At 37.5% G+C, this 22008-nt stretch overlaps 2 protein-coding genes across 6 annotated transcripts in view; both read left to right on the top strand.

Moving 5' to 3' along the window:
• The first annotated feature begins 2249 nt into the window (after window positions 1–2249).
• On the top strand, window positions 2250–7659 carry LOC116267454 (acetylornithine aminotransferase, mitochondrial). The gene is made up of 3 exons (XM_031649184.2): window positions 2250–3360; window positions 5542–5976; window positions 6919–7659. The coding sequence occupies exons 1-3, from the start codon at window positions 2920–2922 to the stop codon at window positions 7456–7458; spliced, it is 1416 nt and encodes a 471-aa protein (XP_031505044.1). The 5' UTR covers window positions 2250–2919; the 3' UTR covers window positions 7459–7659.
• A 3277-nt stretch (window positions 7660–10936) lies between these two features.
• LOC116267614 (putative lipase C4A8.10) overlaps window positions 10937–22008 on the top strand; it is a 57456-nt gene continuing 46384 nt past the window's right edge. For 2 of the 5 annotated variants that reach the window (XM_031649460.2, XM_031649457.2), the window contains exons 1-4: window positions 10941–11099; window positions 11243–11471; window positions 11887–11954; window positions 18226–18296. In XM_031649460.2, the coding sequence (XP_031505320.1) occupies window positions 11030–11099; window positions 11243–11471; window positions 11887–11954; window positions 18226–18296 (438 nt within the window). In that variant the 5' untranslated portion in view covers window positions 10941–11029. Of the gene's footprint in view, window positions 11472–11886; window positions 11955–18225; window positions 18297–20413; window positions 20501–22008 lie in introns of all 5 variants that reach the window. The other 3 variants (XR_007572045.1, XM_031649456.2, XM_031649458.2) reach the window with 3 other exon arrangements.

The following is a 22008-nucleotide window of genomic DNA, read 5'->3' as shown; positions in this document are numbered from 1 at the left end:
CAACCCAGCCACTTTAAGAAAATCATATGTGGACAAAAATTTAATATTCGATTAAAAGTCAGTATTTGAGTTTAAGAAATGATATCTGATCGGATTCATATTTAAGTAAATATTAAATTGAATTTGGATTTACTTTTACATAAATATCCTATATCTATTGTTCATACATTTTGAAAATTGTGTATGACATATTATCATGAGGTTTGGATTCTCTTTAAAAATTGAATTTGGATTCAGATGTGAACCAAGTTGGATTCATCTTGGATCTTGGATTGTGAATTCGGATGGACATATGATGCAAATTTTTTTCTTTGTTCGTATTTGAATTCAAATATATGAACATTCGAGAAAACGAATATGATAAAGACTATGGCTGGTTCAAACCAATCTGCTGACGTCCCTAGATATCCAAGTTAAGATAAGACGACAAATTTCAATTAGCGAATCTTCCGTAATAGGAACAGTAGACCATTGCATGCGCGCTTAATAAATCCAAAGGAACGACATGCTGAGCAGGACTCCATAATAAGTCTCTCCCCAGTGTTCAAGCGGGACCTCATTCTCACAATTTTTATTTTCTCAAAACTTTTCATGTTGGAGCTTCAATGTATAAATTTAAAAAAAAATGTTGTGTGGTAAAAAAATTACAAGTAACTATTTTAGTTTGCAAATACTGCATACACACGCGCTGATCAATGTTCATAAAACATTCAAAATACTTTTAAAAGGATAGTTTGCCCTTAATAAAAGAAAGCAAATACTTTTGAATAAAGGGGTTTTTCACAATCCAAATTAATGAAGTCTATGTTATGCAAACGAGGAACTAGGTATAATTTCTCAAATTTAAATTAGTTATCTACAAATAAATAGAAAATGCTATCCATAACTTCCCATCAATAAAGAAGTTGGTAGGTGAGAAGGTGACAAAAGGTAGGTGCCACTAGGAGCATTAGGTGTCGTGCACATAACACGGGCAGGGCTAAAACCAAACCCTTATTGTGCGCCCAATTGAGTGTCGATTAGGGCTGAGCATCGGGGTGGGTCGATCCAAATGGCCAGGTGACTGACTGCCAGGCCCTTGCCCAGCCCAATAACAGTTGAGCGGGTTCGAGCCTGAGGCCTACCAGGCACCACGCCAAACTCACTGCTAGGTGCCACGTATCCGATCCGACTCAAAAGTAATATAATTTTTTTTGAAAAAAAAAAAAAGTAAATAAAAGGTGCCTACTATGAGGCTTCTTTAAAATTTTTAAGGGTCAAAAAGAAGGAAATGGAGTACTGCCTTCTCATAGGAATGTTTATCCATTCCACTCTAAATGTCTTTTATCATTCTTTAACCGAAAGAGCTCTTGAATCATTGTTGAAGAGAGATGTTTAGGGAACGATTATAAAAGTGAGTGGGCTGAAGCACTTGTACCCAGTGAAACTACAATTAAAATTTTAAAAAGCCATTTGTTTCCTTATCGGCCCCATTATATCGGCCCAAGCCCAAGTTCTTTTGGGACTGAGTATAGAAAGCCGCCATGTCAACCTTTAGCATATAAACCACTTCATGCCACTTAAAGCGGCCAATTAGTTGTGTTATTTTAGAGTTGATGGGCCTTGCACACGAGTATGTATGAAAATTTTCCTGTTTTTTAAAAGGTAATCTTTGGCAGTTAATATGAATTATAGTTTATTACTAACCTAAATTTCGGATGAGCGAGAGGTTCATCTCTACCATCCAGAGTGAAGCTTGAAGGTGCTCTCATTCTTCTGTCTTTGGGGTCTTGAGCTGAATCAACACCGATAACAACAGTGCGCACCCTTTAAATTGAATGTTGTGTCCTATCAACTTAAGAGACAGGAGTATAGCACCCATCAAAATAGAATTAAAACCTACCTTCCTACATACTCTAAACCGATCAGCTATGTTATGCTTTTATTGCGAACTTTAGTTGAGTTGATTAGGTAATATAATTTTTATTTAAGTGTGATCTCTCAATATAAATAATAAAAGTTACCCATCTTTTTAATTGACTAGGAGAAACTTTTATATGTCTTTAACACTTTCTAAATGTCATTGCTAAATCATTCATGTAAATTTCAAATTCTTTCATATAGCATTAAGTTTCTTTTATTTAACCGCCATTTTAGTTGTTATTTTAGCAAACAAATCTCTTTGCATTTATTCATATTCAGTGATGGCCTGCGTTTGCCGATTCTTTACAAGTTGTAGAACTTACTTCACTTGACAGTCGTAAAAGTAAGTAGCATGTAATGCCCATAGAAAGGAATTTCTGATTGCCTCGAAGGATGCAGCGTCATCTTCAAACGGGAGATAGATTTTCGCAACGTTACCTAGAAAGTTTTTATTCCATTTCAGAAAGCTTCAAGATTTTTTGTCAGTCAGAGATTTGTGTCCACCATGTTTGAACGAAGAACCACTTTCTTTCTCACCAACCGGCGGCGAAGGCGAAGGTTTATCTCTCCCACTTGACTAAGAACGACATTTCTTTATCTCTCTTGCCCCTTCGCAGTTGCCTGCGTCTCTTTCTCGCATAAGCAAGCATCTGCTAATCTCTTCCTTGTTCCATCCATTGACAAGAAAGTGTTGCCTTTTTTCTTTTGGATACCTTCAATCTCCCAATATTCAAAGAGCTTGTTCTGCAAGAGAATTTTTCTTCAGCGTTTTAATCATTGGCTACCACAAGTGACGTTTTTTGTGGAAATCCCCTAGTGTTTGTACTTTTCCTGTTCGTCCCATTTACCTTCCGTCGTCAAACTCCAATTCATCGAGATAAGTTGGGCTTCCTAGCTATTTTTCTGTCTATATATCGATCAACGAAAGGAAAAAGTTCGTTGTCCTCGGCTGGAGTTGCAATTTCTCTCCGAGGAAGCCTTTACTCAGGTTGAAGTCTGAGGTGGGGTTGAGAAAAAATGGCGTCTTTCCATGCTGTGCTCAACAATTCGGTGGTTCTGGACCGATCGAACCTATTTAAGCTTGAGAAGTCCAATCGGATTCGTGGCGCAACCCTTCGATCTCCGAGTTCAGTTAGAGTGTTCGCTTCAATTTCTTCGGAGCTTCGAAAGGAAGCGCTTGAGAATGGGGCAGGAACGGGGATGGGTTTTGCTGACAGCAAAGAGGTGATAGAGGCGGAAGCGAAGGTTCTTGTGAGGTCGTATGCAAGACCCAACATGGTACTCACGAAGGGGAAGGGATGCAAATTGTATGATATGGAAGGGAAGGAATACTTGGATCTGACGTCCGGAATCGCGGTGAATTCTCTTGGGCATGGAGATCCTGATTGGGTGAAAGCCGTAACCGAACAAGCCAATACTCTTACTCACGTCAGCAATGCGTATTACTCGATTCCACAGGTAATCCGTGGAAGCTAAGGACCATTCCTTCTTCTTCTTCTTCTTCTTCTTCTTCCTTTAGCTATCTATCTTATTTTTGATTCGGTGAAATTGCTTTTTAGAGGGCCAACATTTTGCATTTGATGTGCACGTTTATGATTTGTACCTGCATTTACGTGCGTCATGAGTCCAGTATCTTGCATCTAGCGATGCTTGTCTGGAAATTAAGGCTGAGATTATTGTGCGTCGTCCTTGTGCTTCTCTGTTAAGCCATGCATGTATTCTGAAATAAAAAAGTTTGTATAGTATGCGCCTCATGTGGCTCTTTTGAGTCTATTTATATTAAGTCATTTCTTTTCCGAACTCAGTTGGAAGCAAACTTGACTGACCTTTTTGAAGAGATACGTGCAGGGAACCCCCCTAGTCCCACTTCCTGAAAAAAATCTTGAATGTTTGTAGATGGTTCGAGGACCATATACAACATATGCGAGACTAGCAACCACAGTCATGACATGCATAGTGCTGCGAAAAAACATTAGCTTGTTCATGGAAACTTAAAGATCTTCTAGGCCTTCTGTGTTACTAAGCTAAAAACTTTTAAGTTTAACCCAGCATGTGTTCTGATGCTAATTTGGATCTTCCAGTATCAACCACCATTACTTGATTTGATGAAGGAAGAAGGTTGAATTACTAATTCCTTCATCATAATTTTTTTTATATCAAAGAAAATGTAGACCAAAGCTGCTGAGTTTATTCAAGTTTGAGACCTTAGAAAAAGCAACGAGCAACAAAATTGCAATTAAGATTTTTGAGTTTTAGCTAAATTTCATGTGGAGATCTCAGAGCTAGCAGTAAACTAAGTCACATGGATACTGGTAGAGGTATGGGTAGGACACGACAATTTTAAAAATTGTGGACACAAGGACATGACAAAGTAGACATACACATATATATGTGTGTGCGAAATTCCGCAAAAAAATGAAAAGTCAAAACTGCCGTGTCCAAGTGTGTCGTTGTACCCATGCCGGCATGGATACAATAGCTGTTTAGCCATATCCACGTGACATGTAGTAAACGTAAACCTGTCACTTATATTGTTTACAAGATGTGAGTTGTTAAGTATCTAAAGAAAAAAGTGGGGCTAACTATGAACTCGGGGAGGAGTTTCATGTAGAAGCCTCCAGTCTCTTGACCTTATGAATATCTTTTTGCTCTACTGAATTTGATATTTCCTAAGCATTAATTTCAAGATTATTGAGCTCACTTCCTGGTGAACAAATTTTTTCAGGAACCATGTTCGGTTAGTAAGAGAATTCATTTCTCTTGAAATTACATCTTTACACTTTATAGGTCATTTCATCTTTCATTATTTTCCATTCAAGGATGCACTGACCACCCAGTTGCTTTAAGTAGTCATGGTTCCCTCACCATTAGCCATGGTTTGCCATATGTGAAGAGTTTTCTTCAGCCACAGTTATTTTAGTAACCACGGCTTCTAAAAGTATTTAAACTTTAGAGAGTTAAGGAGTTATTATTAGAAGAAACTCTATTTGGCAAATTTTAATACTATTTGTCACACCTAACTGCTAATGCCTTTTGAACTCACTAAGCATGTCCACCTTGTCATCTTCATTATTATTGTGATACTTGCATTTGAATGTATTTGTTCCACTGACCTCATGTTCCAAATTGCCAACATTTAAAATTTGAGTAGAGCATCATATTCTCCTTCTTCATCACTGTCTACAACTGCAATGTTGTGCGAATCTTGCTAGATGTCAAGCTTGAACAATAAAATTTATATGGTGCAAATGAAATACTTGGAAACAATTAGAGGCAATTGCTGGAGAGCACTACATGGAGAAAGTTCTCCAATAAAGAGTAGGCAACTATTTTAGCAGGACATATGGCATGACAATGAACATAGCAAAATGAATACACTTTCTTTCTTATGATTATTATTATTCATTTCTGGCTTCCATGCTTGGTTTTGATCTTACACATTGCTGCTAGAAATGTTTTAAGGAAACATTGTACATCAATGAAGCTGTAATTTGACACTTAGATCACTTGAAAGGTTTTACAATCGGGTTTTGAATACCTATAATTTATGCAGGAACTGTTTGGTTTTAAGATTAGTCTTTCTATCTGTGCAACCTCTATTCATCCTAGTGGTTCACATGCTTTGATTTTGAGTTACAGGTTAAGCTCGCAAATGCTCTCGTAGAGTCTTCCTTTGCAGATCGTGTCTTCTTTTCCAATTCAGGGACTGAGGCAAATGAAGCAGCTATAAAATTTTCAAGGAAATTTCAAAGATACTCAAAACCTGATGAGCCTAACCCTGCCACTGAATTCATTACCTTCACAAACAGCTTCCATGGAAGAACAATGGGGGCCCTTGCTTTGACAAGCAAAGATCACTATAGGAACCCCTTTCAACCAGTCATGCCTGGAGCAACTTTTATTGAGTATGGGAACATAGAAGCAGCAAGGAATGCCATTCAAGCTGGAAAAACTGCAGCAGTGTTTGTGGAACCTATCCAAGGTGAAGGTGGGATACATAGCGCCACAAAAGAGTTTTTGGAGTCACTTAGGAGTGCTTGTGATGATTCTGGTGCACTTTTGGTCTTTGATGAGGTATGCTGTTCAATGAATTGTAGATTAGTAATAAGGCAGAACTGTTGGAGTCACTTCTTGTTTCCTTCTTCGTGTGGGATTTACTTTTTTTAATTGTTCTGAGGTTTGTTTCCTTGTGCCACACAATGCTGCTCTTTTCTGGTCTGGCATATTCCAGGCAGAACCAAAGTAGATCTGTAGATGGTGACCTAAACCAGTTTCAAGTATTCTGTTTCTAGTTGCTAGTTATCTATAGTTTCACAGGCCCATTTTCGTCTTTCTGTAGCCCACCGTTAAAATTTTGAAGATTATGGTTTCATTCCTTGAGTAAGGTTTAAAGTTCAACACCTTTTCTTAAGAACAAAACAATAGGAGGGTTTTTTAGAAACGTATGGTTACCTAAGGATTTGTATACTGAAGTAACTAGAACAAGGTGATGATAAATATGCACTTCTCCAATTGGTGAGCCTGGGACTTCAAAAACTTGGTGAGGTTTCCCTGGTCACTTGGAAAATCATAAATGCCCTATGTATTGAAATGAGTTTTCTTTTACTGTTGGAAAGAAGATATATCAGAACAATACAAGCAAGCAGATGCTGGAAGTAGAATAAACTCATAAAGGGCACAAGTCAATATTAACATGATTTGGTCAGATGGAACTCATGGAATTTCAAACATGGCCATCTTTAATCCTATGCCCTTCTTACTCTCTTTATATCCTTCCTTTAGTTCATAGTTGTGTTAGCATCCTATTTAATCTTGTCCCCGGGTAGCTGAAGTTGCGTTCTCGAACATGATCTGGCCTTTGAAATGCCTTGAAGAAAATTCTAATTCATGTTTCTCAATAATGTATAGCTAGGGCACATGTGCTTGTAGTACTAGCAAGCTTTTGTTATGAAACGACAATGCATTCGAGATTGTGATCTGAAGCAGCCATATAAGTACATTTCACAATTTTTTCAGGTGCAATGTGGACTGGGTCGAACAGGATTTCTTTGGGCACACGAGGCATTTGGTGTGAAGCCAGACATCATGACACTAGCTAAGCCTCTTGCTGGAGGTTTACCCATAGGTGTTGTTCTGGTCACAGATAGAGTGGCAGCTGCAATCAATCCTGGAGACCATGGCAGTACTTTTGCTGGTGGGCCTTTGGTTTGCAATGCGGCCCTTGCTGTACTTAATAAGATCAGGAACCCTAGTTTCCTTGCTAGTGTCTCTAGGAAAGGCGAGTATTTGAAAGATTTGTTAGTTCAGCATCTGGGGAAGAACAAGCATGTAAAGGAAGTTCGTGGTGTCGGGCTAATAATAGGTATTGAATTAGATGTTTCTGCTTCTCCACTAGTAGATGCCTGCCGAGATGCAGGGCTTCTGGTCTTGACTGCAGGAAAAGGCAATGTTGTTCGAATTGTACCACCGTTGGTGATAACTGAGACCGAACTAGAGAAGGCTGTCGAGATTTTGTCAAATTGCTTTCCTGTTTTAGATAATGCAGATTCAAACTGAATGCCGTCGGACTAGTCTCTGACTTTGTAATGGCTTATTGCTAAACAGGGCATTGTCATGCATTTTGTTTCAATCTACTTGTGTATCATTTATTTCTTGCTTGTTCAATTTTGGACACCCATTTGTAAGTTGTAACCGATCCTTGAAAGGGACTGAAGTGCTTCTTGAAATAAAGAATCAAACGAAGCACCGGTTGTTGTTTGTTTCTGTTCAACAGAAAGCAGTATTAGTTCTTGGGATGCTGCTATGATGCTCTCGTTAGGTATATAGGGTTTTGCCGGTGTGTTTGAATAGAGAGATGGAATGTCTTGAACTAAAAACTCAATTTTTAAGCGCCGTTGCACCCATGATATCTTGGGACATGATGATCCCCTGTCACAGGCTGGGCTTTATGGGACGGGATTCAATCAGGTCTTCAAGGCTTGGTGAAAGGACAGACATTTGTTTATTCAACTTTTCAATAAATTTTCTTATATATTTATTTGTAATAATTTTTTTAATAGCGAGATATCGAAGTTTTGTTTGAAAAGATCTGTTAAGATATTTATTTTATTTTTAAAATAAATATAAAAAACATGTAAAACTTAATTAAAATACAAGAATATTTTAAAGTATATAAGCATAATTAAAAGTTGATGCAACACGAGAACAGACAATGACTGCCATGCAAGTTCAAGTGAAACAACACGAGAAAGCATCTTCTTCGTCTCTTCCTCAAAAGGTGAGCTCCTTTTCCTCAACATCATAGTTGCAGAATGGGCGCGAAGGTGGCAGTTTTAAATCTCATTGTACGCAAGGGGCTATGCTCCCCACCTTTTCAATTAACAAAAGTGAAATTTATAAGCAGCAAAAAGAACATGCACAACATCAAGAAATAAATTGAATGTAGTAAAACATTCTGTCAAAGAAAAAAATACAAAAGCTTATAGAGTAGTGACCACAGAAAACAATGAAAAAATAAAAAACTTGAGGGCATTTAGATGATACCCTAAAAAAAACTTGGTTTTGTGAAAACACAATTTTAGCAGTTCTTGAAACCCAATTTATATGTTTAAATGACAAAGCAAAACTATGTTTTCATTTTTTGAATGTAGGCTTTTGTTTGGATGACAAAAATGAGACTTTAAGGGCGTATGTAAAAGCCGACGTCACATTGTGGCGATTACACTGCCGTTAATACACAACAACAAACATGCACTTCCATGAAAAGTAACTGCGCAAATGAAATTCTGTCATAACAAGATAATAAAAGTCTCCTGGGCATCAAACTTAGATCAAAGCAATAGAGCAGTTTCCTGGACATTACAACTATGTGAAACCGTGAAGCGATTCACTGGAGCTTGCAGTCCAAAACAGTAACACTTTTGGGATAGGTTAAGATGGAACCCAAAAGTATTCTAGTCTTCGTCTTTAGATGAAAATACAAAGGCCATTAGTGATTCCATCTTCTCCAAATCTCTCCCATCACTAGAGCTGCACATGAGCCAAGTCCAGCAAGGCTTCGATCGAAATCGAGTCGATCACTATAGAGCACGCTTGAGCTCGACTCAACAATACAGCAACGATCTCAAGTTCGAGTCACTTAACTTGTTTAATTCATTTATGTTAACTTAATCTATCTCGTTTCTTTTAGCTCGTTAACTGGTTTCCTCTAATTAATTCAATTATAAGCAACCATCTAACAGGAAATTCGAAAAAAAAAGAATGCACATATTTGGTATCCAAATATCACCTAAAACAAAACTTAGCAACAGAAAACCGCTCAGTCAAGCCGCACCTGAACCGAAACGAGTTTAAACAAGTTGAGTTCTTACAACTCAAACTTTCATTTAGTATTTTGAACATGAACCTAAACTCGAGCTCGATTCATTTATGAGCGAATTGTAGTCAAGCCCAACTCATTGTGCAGCCCTACCTACCATTGTGCTTCTAAACCGTGAATCGTCGAAGCCCTTCCTTGAAAGGATTTGGCAAGACAAGGAATGTCTACTAGAAGAAGGGAATAAAGTAGAAGCCAAGAAAAATATACTTGTTATGATGAATTCTTGAGCACAAGGAGACAAGACCAATACACAAATATTTTCAGGTAGCTGAACTATAATTGAGCATGTCTAGATTTAAATTCTGGTTCAGCTCAGATCTTATTCAGAGTTAACCACTTTATTCAGACTTTCAAAAGAATCATTTTTAAAGAAGTGGATTTTTCACAATGACTGTAATAAATCACAACAGATTAAAGCATGTTCTTAATGAGTTAACTCTAATACCTGGATGGAGAATACTATGCCATTCCAGCAGAGTAACTAATGAGTCATAACAGGTTTTGGATTTGAATTTTGATGTGGTCTCAACAAAAGCGTAGGCAAACACTATCTTAGCAAGTTCACCATTTTACTGTCCTTAAAACTTTGTTCTTCTCTAAAGTTTTCCTCCACGAGCTTACCAAAGAACCTTAATCTTTAAAAGAGAGAAGGGGGACCCCCGAGCAGACAAAGCCTTTCTTTTTCCCCCTTACCGGTTGAGTCCAAGGCTACTTTGGGACTTACATGAGGAGCATAACACCCATCAGCTAAGCATTCACTTACCTTTTATATTGTAGGGAAGTAGTGCCTATGGAAATCACACTGACAACTGACCTTTTACTGCTCTACCAGTCTGATCAATTATGCTATACGAGCTTCAAATAAGGAGTACATTCATTTCACAAATAAACATACACAATAAGTCAACTAAGAATTAGCAGTCCATCAAACAGTTACAAGTAAAACAAGCACCGATGTATATGAAGGAAAGTATTTTCTATGATCCCAAGAGAACAAAGAACAGAAGCATGTTCCCCAGGCAAGAGCAAGCAAACGACAAGCCACAGTCCATGCCCTAGCCCACTATCCTAAATTTCTCTATTAGTTCTCCAAAGTTGAGAAAATATGTACCAGCAAGGTAAAAAAACAATAAAATAGAAAGAATATCTCAATAGGTGCCTTATTAAACAAATCAACAAGAAAAATAAAGCACGTTTAACTAAGAACTTTCTTGAGAAAAGAAGCATTCAAAAAGCTTTAGTTCTCATGACAGCTCCAACTCCATACAGGGTGAATCCTCAAACTCTAAGGTAACATTCCAAAAACAGAAAGAGCATGTACACTTGTTTGTGCTTGCTTTGGATAGAAGCATATGGACACAGACCGTAAGAACCCAACATTTAATGTTCCTGAATCCACATTTTTTAGATTTAAATTCCGAGGGGGTAGGGCTGAACGGGTATAATTGTGAGTACAAATATATAGAAAAACGAGGGTAAAATCGTGATTTCATATTTCAACGGGTTTTTTTTTTAAATTTCAATAGGTTTATTGGGAAGGGCAAGATTGTCCGCAGCCGAGAGAGCTTGGTTAGTGGGTTCAACCGTTCAATTTCTGTAATTCGTATAGCACACTATACGTGGCATCAGTTGGGGTCCTTTGGATTCGGTAGTGTCTGGGGACCATGAGTGTTGACTGTTGCTTTGTTCACAGCCCAGTTTCGGTATCAAGTCCTCAACCTTCTTATTTGACGGCGGCAGCACCTTCCGATGCACTTCAATCCTCTCAACGGCGACTACGCACGTGAAACCAGGAGGGGGGAGAAAATCGAGCACCATGGTAACAGCCTTTGGTTGTTCATCAGAAAAGAAATATCTGCATCACCATTAACTCCACCGAAGATCACACTAACTACCACCGTCTCTCTCTCTCTCTCTCTCTCTCTCTCTCTCTCTCGGTTGCATCGCATGATCACGTTGAAGTTCGTCTTTCCGACGACCAATATTTCTACTACAATTTCGCGGAAAGGAACATGGCGTGTTTCAGCCTGGGTCTGCAGAAGATGAGTTGCTTCAAGAATCAGCATCAGGAGAAGGCAAAAGGGCGCGATCTCGTCGTCCAGTCTGCCGATGGTGGAGAGGACATCCTGGACGCAGCCTCCGCTTCGACGGCGAAGCACCTTGTCGTTATGGTCAATGGCCTCGTTGGGAGGTGGATTATGATCCTTTCACCTTCTTCTTTATTTCTGCTTACTCTTGTTCACTTTTTGTCTCTCTACCTTGATTGATTCTTCTTGATCTGTTTTGCCTTTAAATATTGGCTCGAGATGTGGTTGATGGGCAAGTTCATGGTTGTCCAATTAAGGAATCGGGAATGGTTTCTGCCATTCTATTGACGTTATGGCTTATCATATGGTCGTGACAATTAAGTCCGTTGATTTGCTTTTACAATGCTGTTTGGTTTGTTTCAGAAAAATTCGCAGTCTGCTAACTAAAGTTACTGCTTAGGGAATTGGTTATAAAAATGAAGCCCATGAACATCGGTATCATAAAAAACGGGACCTGTCTATGTGCTCCGCGGTGAAGCTTTTTATACTTACTCTAGGTTTTTTCCCTTCATGATCTAGTGCTGAAGATTGGACGTTTGCTGCTGATCAATTTGTGAAGAAGTTTCCTGATAAAGTAATTGTACACCGTAAGTGCCTTTCCTTGTTTAGTTTGAAAAATTTTCTGCTCTGTGACAAAATATACCTTGCACTTTAGTATATCATAACCAATGATCCATTCTTGCAAGGGATTGAACTTCCTTATCTATCAGTTCAATAAAGCCATTTCAGGAATGTTTTCTAGTTTACGTTGTTCTTGAGTGACGTTTGGTGCAACCTTACTTGTCTTTCTCTATCAATTTTTTATGGGCTGTTGGATGTTGAGAGGATTTGGAAGTTCATACCTTTTACTGGACAGATGAGAAATTCAATCTATCAGCACCGACTAATACAGATGGACTCTTGATGCATCCACCCTATAACTACATCGGGACCACAACCTTGGGCAGACCAAGGGCTGCCTGGGATCTCACACTGCACACAGATCCTTTCATTCTCATGCACCCACAAGTTTTTTTGGGGGTCACAACAGTTGCCCCACCCTTTATTCCCTACTTGATCCTCTACTGCACCAATAGGCCAGGTAGACCCACCTTATTGGAGCATTTCATACTTGCCCTGCTACCCTGCGATTTGGGGCAAGGTACATGCCCATGCAATTTGGCCAGAGATCCTGGCCACCATCCTTCCTTATCCAAGTTGCCTTGATGAGCTACTTGCCTATCCATGATTAATTTTTTTCCTTTCTAATTTGCTTTGATTACCTTCCTTCTTGTATATGCCTTTAAGCCTGTAAAATGGCTGTAAAGTCAAGAAAATAAAGATAAATGTTGGCAATAATGTCAACAAAATAAAACTCAAGAACTGAATGAAAAATTGTATAACTATTTCAAGGAATGTCTGAAAGAAGCTTGCAAAGATATGAAACTGTTAAAATAGTAGTTGTATTGTACATACTAAGTGTATTTTAATTAATTACATATATATATGTTTGTATATACTTTCAGATATATATATATATATATATATATATATATATATATATATATATATATATATATATATATAAATAGTGACCCATTGTCACAAAAAACGTGTGTGGGTATTATACGGTGAGGAATTTCTCTGGTATAATACGGCAAAGTTGTATATCTCGGAAAAATCTCGGTGAATTTTAAAAAAATTTAAAATATTTAATAAATCTTGAAAATAATAATACAAATATGAAAAAACGCAAAAAAAATGTGTATTATATGCTTTTTTTTTTTGCATTATTTAAAAAAACGCGTTCTTTTCACGTTTTATACGGCTGACTTGTTTTTCACATTTTATACGCATTTTTTTTAGAATAAAACGTGTTTTCTGTGACAATGTGATAATCTATCTGAATGTGTTTTGGTCTTGCATAACATGTATGATTGCTAGTAATGTAGTTAATACTTAATACTCTTGTTCTCACAACACAACTTCAATGGTGAACTTAAACTTATGCCCATTGATGTGATTTTTGCATAAAATACATTTAAAATTGGTTATGCATTATAAAACAATTGAGAGTTACTCATCCCCCACAAACTTCCTTAACTGATTGATGCATTTTTCTATAGAATACAGTTTAAATGGTCTAAGCATTGTAAAACCATTGAGAGTCACAAATCCCAAAAAAATTCCTTAAATTTCACAAAGTGATTAGCAAGGGTCAATGCCATAGGGAACAGGGTCAAGTGTAGTAAATCCACATGCTTAAATCCAACTTTGTTAATTGAAACTGAGTTATCAAACACAGAATGATACCATTGCATCATTGAACACTCAAATCAAAGAGCCCAACCGTACCAAAATCAGTCTAAAGTCTAAACAAAAGAAAATTCTAATGAATCAAGCCCAAGAACTTCAAACTCAATGTCTTCTCAAATACTTCTCAAACATTTCTTGAACTCAATATCTTCCGAAACGTAGCCTGAAACCAATCATGTATTGTTCATCCTAGAAGCTTTGTGAAAACTATTTCTCTTGGTTAGTCTCATAAAAACTAGAAAACAGTAAAAATGCTCATGGGCATTGCCGACTTGAAATTCTGTCAAATAATTCCACCACAACAGTGCCAAGACCTGATACTCCATACAAGAATTTACAAAAATTCTCTTGCATCCGAAAGGTTAATGCTAACATTTCACAAAATTCACTAAAATCAAAGGTTCTGATTACAAGGGATGCTCACCACAGTCTCAAATACTCTCTTTTGAGATAAAGGAGTAGGGGGCCTTATTAATTTCCTCATTGGGGTCAATCTACATCTCTTTCTCATTAAGACCATGAAAATCAATCTACTTGTTGGAGTGATGAATGCATAACACTTCATGTTTGACATATTGCATTTTCGTATAAATTTGAAGTTTAATCAACATTTACTTAGGCAATTGGACACAAATAAGGGCCTTGAGATTTGTCATTCTGATTTCCCATTACTTTTTCAAAGTAAATAAGCTAAGACAAGCCTTAGTCCTAGGTTTGGTTATCTTCACTAAAGGCATTGGGAACAACTAACTTCGTATCAAGATGATGGGCCATATCACCTAAACTTCACATCTTAATAAATGGAGGCAAGCTTCTTTTTTTTTTTTAAGTTTTCAAACAATTGAAAAAGCTCCTTGAAGTGCAGGATTTTCTCTCAAAAATCTCTTGTAGGTCCTTTGGCTCCAACCAACAATTAAATTGAACACACATATTTTCACTATGTTGTTTAGTGACCTTGTGATGCTTAGTCTTTTATTCTTTGCATATATTTTGTATTTCATAATACTCTTGGTTTTCTCCAATCCCTGCAAATATGTTTTTTCATTCTAGTTGCTTGCCTAAGCCAAAAAGTTAGGATGGTTGTTTCTCTCCTAGGCATTGTATGTATTTGTGTGTATGTGTAAGTGAGATAAAATTCAGTCTCAAAGGTGCAATATATGTTTCTATTCCTTCTATTCGATTAGTGATTTTATATGTGAAACTTGAGGAACCTTAGATACATAGGTTTCAACTTATCAACTTATCATTGTGTCGTTCTATGCGCAATCAGTGAACTTTGTGATTGATATCAATATTTTGTCTTTTATTACATTTTTCATTTCAATTGTTGAGCTTATTTGCATCCACTCTTTTTTTCTCTTGTGTTTTGTTTATTTTTTATTCTCCTATCTTTCCCGTCTTTTTTTCCTCTCCTCTCTTTCCTCCCCCATTTTATTTAATAAAACTTTAAATTCTGTATGAGATTAAGGTAATCTTGATAAAATAAAGTTTAAATATAGATAAATAAAATTACTTATATATATATATATATGCTCCTATCTTTCCCATCTTTTTTTCCTCTTCTCTCTTTCCTCCCCCCATTTTATTTAATAAAACTTTAAATTCTGTATGAGATTAAGGTAATCTTGATAAAATAAAGTTTAAATATAGATAAATAAAATTACTTATATATATATGACCTCGCCCCATCCACGCCCGCACTTATTTTTTTTGGAAAATTGCCACATCCGCACCCGCACCCTGCACCCTGCACCCATGTGCAATAGCTCATAAGAACTATCTGATTCATTGTGATAGGCACGGTTGAGAGAAAAATAATGAGAAAAAAGTGTAAACTTAATATTAGACGATGAGAACACCATCACCTTTTTCTCCTTGCTTTTCTCTTAACCATCCATCACGATGGATCAAACAGCTCTCATGAGTGAGTCAGGTGATATATATATATATATATATATATTGATTCAGTCCTACCAGATGCTGGATGTTGCTGTAGCCTGTATGGCTAAAATTTTAAAATTGATCGCTAAAAGATTGCACTACATTTGCATTAGTGAAGGTTTAAAGTGTGTCAGCATTATGGTTGTTTTAGTGACGATTTATGGTCCTTTTTAGTGACAAATTTTTAAGTGTTTAACCATTCGGCACCTATCTAGCATCTGGCAGCGTTAACTTTTCCTATATATATATATATACATATATATGTATATATATATATATGTTCATGACACCTGCACTTAAAGGTTTTTTTAAGAAATGTTGCACATGCACATGCACCTGCACCTGCACTCTGTAACTATGTGACATGAATTCTTTTATAAAGATTGTTCAAAATTCATAATGGTACCGAAAATAATTTTAAAATGTACTGAATAATGATTCTATAATAAAACTACTCAGTAAAGCTGATCAATGACCAAAATAATGCATTGGATGTGATCTATAGGTTATTTAACAAGTAAACACGAATCCTGTCTTGAATCTATCTATGCCATTGAAACAAGTCAAATTATATCTTTTAGCATGAGAGAACAAAAAATAAAAGCTTATCTTAGGAATAAGCCATCAGTTAAGCTAAGTAAAACGCTTGGTTCAGAGCCTAGTATTGAGTGTAGCTGTAACACCTAGGCAGAGGGTGATAGCTCATAGGAATAGATCTATGCTTCACATTCTGCTTCATTATTGATCTTGCATTGCTGAAAAGATTTCCTCATAGGCTTTTATGATTTTATCAAAGAAAAATGCTTAGCCACCAGTCAGGAACCCTTTTGGTCATCCAATCAATGCTTTTGGCCTTGTAGTGAATCATGCTTCTGACTTGTTGGATGATCTACTTCAAATAATGCCAAATCATCCACCAAGAACAGACCAGAAACCTCAGGATTCTTTGCTGAGAATTTCAATGTCAAATACAGCCAAGTGAACTCAACTAAAATTTTTTAATTGTCCGCTGTTCCAATCAGAAATTATTGTCACGTTAAGAAAACTAAAATAGAATCTGCAGTAGATCCAAAAGTGCTCTGGGTTTACTAATTCTTGATTTAACAGCGTCTCTAAAATAAAAATAACTGTGAATTTCCTTCTTACATGAATTCAGTCTGTAGGTATCAGAATGATAAAAAGAACTACTCTCATTGCCAGATCTGACACTGGTTGCAGAAAGATAGGATGAGCCATTGATTGAAAAACATGATATTCATCCCTGATCATTCTCACAGGCACTCCAACAAGAGAAGGGGACACACCATTCGCTGCCTTGTTTTCTATGTCAACCTCCTTCAACACAACAAACTTTGGCATTTTATTTTCAAACCGAGAAAATGGTGCTGACCCATGGACACTTTTATTTGGGTAATGCACCTGTGTCAAACACTGCCTAGTACATGTGTGGCTCCAATATGGCTTGGAGACAGTTGAATGTGCTTGGGCAGCAATGCACCCATGTTTTTTTTTTTCCTCAAATTGGACCAATTCAAATCTGACTAATTCTACTCTTGTTCAGAAGGTACTTTTTTAGAACGATCTTGGTTGATCAGTTTAAAGTTATAGTATTTGTCTAGTGGATTGAAACTTCCGTAGTTTTATCATTATATGATTTTTGATATTTCACTATTGTTTGGAAACTTGTTGTAGCTCCGAAATGTGAGGAATGAGGATCTCAGTTCAATTGAATGCACTACCTTAGTGATTAGCAATTACTAACAGCGAACTAGCAACCTTTTTTTTATATATAGTTGTCTTAACTGTGTCTTAATGATTATTCTTTGTCAACTTCATTTGCATTCAATGCAGCTAAATATGTCTTTACACACACTCGGACAAATTTTTGCACACAAGATTTTTTGAAATCACACTGCATCCACTTCACAACTGCATCTGCACTCATGTGACATAGACTATGGCCTTGCAGTTGGAAGAACTAAAGAGCCTTAGGGTCTTTTGCAAAAGAAATCCTTAAAAATTTATGTTTCTATTGGTTTTTCCCAATGCAGAATTTTAAATCCTCAAACTTACCACCTTTGAATGTGCAACCATTACCTGAGTTTGCGCCTTTCATGGTCACGTTAGGTTGGGCACAACTTTTATGAGAAGAGGTTTAAACTTCATATGCAAGCCTGTCTGTAGTGGGTTAAGTAACCAACTTGTTGGTTACTGTGCTTATTGTTCCCCAGTAGTTGAACGATCATGAAGGCTGCATAGGTGAGGTCAAGAGCGAGAAGCCATGGGGTCCATAGAGCTGCTTCTCCTAGAATTTATGATTTTGGTTTTTGACTTCTATTGCTGTATGACTAATTTCATCTATTTTACTGTTATATTTTTGCTTTTTACTTTCTGTGAAAAAAGCTTGTAGATTTGCTAAACCAGGCTTTGTTGTTTTTTAAATTTAGTTATCTTCTTTGTTATATGCATCTCTACTTGTCTAAAAGGAGGTTGTGGGAAGATATAAGGACATGTGTGTGTGGTAGATGATTCACTCAATTGTATCTTTATTTTTCTAATTACTCCATGCATGCTAATGCTCCAACCTATTATATTGATTTGATTCTTTGGATGTTATGGTAGGTAGTAAATCGAATCATTCAAGATTGACATTTGATGGTGTTGACAAGATGGGCGAGAGGCTAGCTAAAGAGGTAGATGTATATGGAGACATATTATCATTTTGGTCTGTGAACCGAAGTTTTGCACTCTCCTTGACATAAAATTCATTCTTCCTCCTTTTTGATTTGCAATGCATAATTAGCTTCAAGCACTTCAAAGTGCAACAACCCAATTTTCTAGACTATTTATTTTGGGTATAGCAAGAGAAACACCTGAAGCTGTTACAGCTAAACAAACCAAATCTCACCTTGACACATTAGTAAAGTCAGAATTTACATCTCTTTTACAAAAAATAAATGAAAGCAAACATAGCTTCATAAATTCGAAAGACTAATTATGATAATGAGGAGGTTTATATGTCTTCACATGGTTTCCTGGCTTGGAAACTGCCAAAACACTATCATTCGTCTCTTTGACGTGCATGAGTCTCTTTTCTACTTTTCTTCCATAATCAATTCAGTTAGAGCCTCATTTATAGTGGGTACAGTCGATCTATGCAGGAGAGAAGTTCTAACAATGTCAAAGTCAGTTCTTATCCCCATAAGAAAAACATAAAATTTGTCTTCTTGGATTTGTCATGAGAATCTCTGAACTTTGGCTCAAAAATAGAGAGTTGATCCCATAATTGAGAAAACTCAGCATAATATTCTTTTACTGATTTGTCACCTTGCTGAAATTTCGAAATTTTGACTTGAATGTTCCATTTATGAGCCACATCCTTCATGGCATGTGTCTTTTTAAAAAATCCCATGCTTGATTAGCCAAGTCAAATTTAGCTAATTGAGTACTAACAGAAATATCAACACTTTTAAGCAATCAAGACATTACTTTATGGTGATTTGTCCTCCATTGCTTCCACTTTTTATCAAAATTTTTAACAGCCTTATCTTTTTCTGCTCCTTCCAATGCCGTTGTCTTTCCATCAATAATTTTAGTAAGACTAAACATGGGTTCTATTTCAGATCTATCTATGTAGCCCCATAAACTTTTTCTTCCTATATGATGCTTCATAGTTGATGCCCATGTGACGTAATTTGTAGGAGTAAGCTTGAGGAAAGGTTGAAGAGAGAGGTACTCCTTTTCTTCCATTCTTACAAGAAAAAGAAATACTCTAGAGACCAGCAAAGGTGAGGCTTACGGCAGTCAACAAGAATATATTTCTTTAAGAGAAGCAGGTAGCCTGACATTCAGCAGTATGCAAGGAGAAACTCTTCCATAGGAACAGCAGCAACGTTGAATATTATTGAAATTTGAGAGATCCCATACATACGACTGCTAGAATGGAAGATAATCAGCCAAAAAAGACGTCAGTTGGCTTGATCAAGTGATGAACAGCACCCAGTTCCGAGAAAAACTCCAGCAGGACTGACCTCCAACTTGGTTATCAGCTGGAAGCTTCAAAACCCAGCTCTCACACAAAGCCTAGCTGTGATACCATGTGAACAAACCATAAATCTCTCTCACTGCTCACAATACTTGTCACACCTCAACCTTTTGACCCTCGAACAAATTTTTTTTTTTCTAAACATAAAGCATTGAGGTGCGACTACACAACAATTCAAAAAGGAAGGAGCTATGTCATTCGAAACAATGGGGCAATTTTCATTTATATAACAGTTTCAATTCATACGAAATCACATCTATGTGTATGACAAAAATGCCCCAATCCACAACTTTGATGCATAACACAAATAAGACCTCAAAGATACCAAACCATGACGCCCCGACACTATCAAAGACCCAAAACCTTCCCAGTAGGATGTGAGTGAAGCCATCTGATCAACCTGCTGCCCCGGGTCCGCCAAAACCTGAAAAAGGAAACAACTGCATGGCAACAAGCCAGGAAAATTCCAAACCCTCTTAGGCAGGGTTCAAATATGAGAACAATCATAAAAACAATCTATCATCATGTCGTGTTAGGGCGTAGTAGTCGGATCATTTACCAAGAAGGCTCATCACATATACCACGACATGTAAAGGCCATTCAATGGCCACGATAACACAATCTTAATTCATATGCAAGACATGCATAAACATACCATTCTCATTCACTTCATTCACATGCACATCATTCACATACATTTCATTCATATACTTTTCATTTTCATTAACTTCAGTGAATTGACAGTTCCTGTGGGTGCAAACACAGGCACGTGCACACCGCAGGCGGCCTTCAATCGAGAGACAACCCACGTGGTGGCCCAGAACAGTATGGATCCATTCACCCGCTGCAGCGGTAGAGCACTCATCCATGGGTGTGTGAATTCCAAGGAGAGATACTGTCACACCCCGACCTTTTGACACTCAAAACATTTTTTTTTTCTAAACATAAAGCATCGATGTGCGACTACTCAACAATTCAAAAGTGAAGGAGCCATGCCATTCAAAATAATGGGGCGAACTTTCATTTATGTAATCATTTCAATTCATACAAAATCACATCTATGTATGACAAAAATGCCCCAAACTGTATAATTGATGCCTAACAAAAATAAGACATCAATAAAACCAAAATAAGACGAGCCGGCACTACAAAAGACACATCCTAAAACCTTCCTAGTAAGACGTGAGTGAAGCCATCTGCTCAACCTGCTGCCCCTGGTCCACCAAACCTGAAAAAGAAAACAACTGAAGGCTTAGCTTTCGCAGTATGGCAACAAGCCAGGACAATACCAAACCCTCTTAGGTAGGGCTCAAAAAAAAGAACAAACATCAAGATCATCCATCATCATGTCGTATCAGGGCATGACACGTAAAAGCCACTCAATGGCCACAGTAACTAACTTTCAAATCACATGCAAGGCATGCTTAAACATTTCACTTGCATTTATAACCACAACGATCACATGCATCTCAATCACGTACAATCAATCATATACAATACATTTTCATTAACTTCAGTATATTAACAGTTCCTGTGGGTGCAACACAGGCACGTGCACACCGCGGGCGGCCTACAGCCGAGAGACAACCCCCGTGGTGGCCCAGAACAATATGGATCCATTTCACCCGCTGCAGCAGTAGAGCACTCGTCCATGGATGTGTGAAGTCCAAGGAGAGATACTCAGCCTTCCCGAGGACACCCAGGTTGGGAAGGCGGGAGCCCAACGCTCCAAGCACAACACACAACAGAACCCTGGGGCCTTGCACCGCCTACGCTCCGAACAGGCGAGACCAGTGGCAAAAGCGGGACGTCTCCCAAACACATAGCCACATCCCACTGACCTCTTATCTCTTATTCATTCATTCTCATGAGGTTGATGCACTTCACGAGTGCACCTACACCTCCAATTGCCTCCACACGAGGTTTACACATAACAATAACAATCATAGCTAGCCATCATACAATACGGGTACGACTACCCTCCAATTCCATTATTTGCATCATTGCCCGCAACAATGTGTATGCAACAGAACAAAACATTCACATCATTCATCATATCAATCACATCTTCAAAAACTTAGCCAAACCACAGAGAGTAGTCTCGATCTGTGATTGGCTCGTAGCTGTCCTATGCAATTATCATTCTAGGATGCTTTCTAATGCACAATTGGGGTCGAGGAGACACTCGACTCGATACCCCGCCTCATCTGTCCTAAACAGTTATCAATTCTAGCATGCACATGCAAATGCGTAACATTTTCAAAACAAACTTCTCATAGTCTTTCCAAAACAATTCATATCATATATCAAAACATCTACATGCATACATACATTCATTCACTAAACAGTCAATCAATTGC

This window comes from Nymphaea colorata, chromosome 14 (assembly GCF_008831285.2).
Source record: "Nymphaea colorata isolate Beijing-Zhang1983 chromosome 14, ASM883128v2, whole genome shotgun sequence".
Classification (NCBI taxonomy): domain Eukaryota; kingdom Viridiplantae; phylum Streptophyta; class Magnoliopsida; order Nymphaeales; family Nymphaeaceae; genus Nymphaea; species Nymphaea colorata.
The sequence above is the reverse complement of the archived record's forward strand: the minus strand, read 5'-3'. Positions and strand labels throughout refer to the sequence as shown.

Coding starts and splice junctions, on each gene's coding strand:
- LOC116267454 (XM_031649184.2), top strand. CDS start 2,920: ATGGCGTCTTTCCATGCTGTGCTCAACAATTCGGTGGTTCTGGACCGA. Junction 3,361..5,541: donor CGTATTACTCGATTCCACAG/GTAATCCGTGGA, acceptor TTTGAGTTACAG/GTTAAGCTCGCAAATGCTCT. Junction 5,977..6,918: donor CACTTTTGGTCTTTGATGAG/GTATGCTGTTCA, acceptor CAATTTTTTCAG/GTGCAATGTGGACTGGGTCG.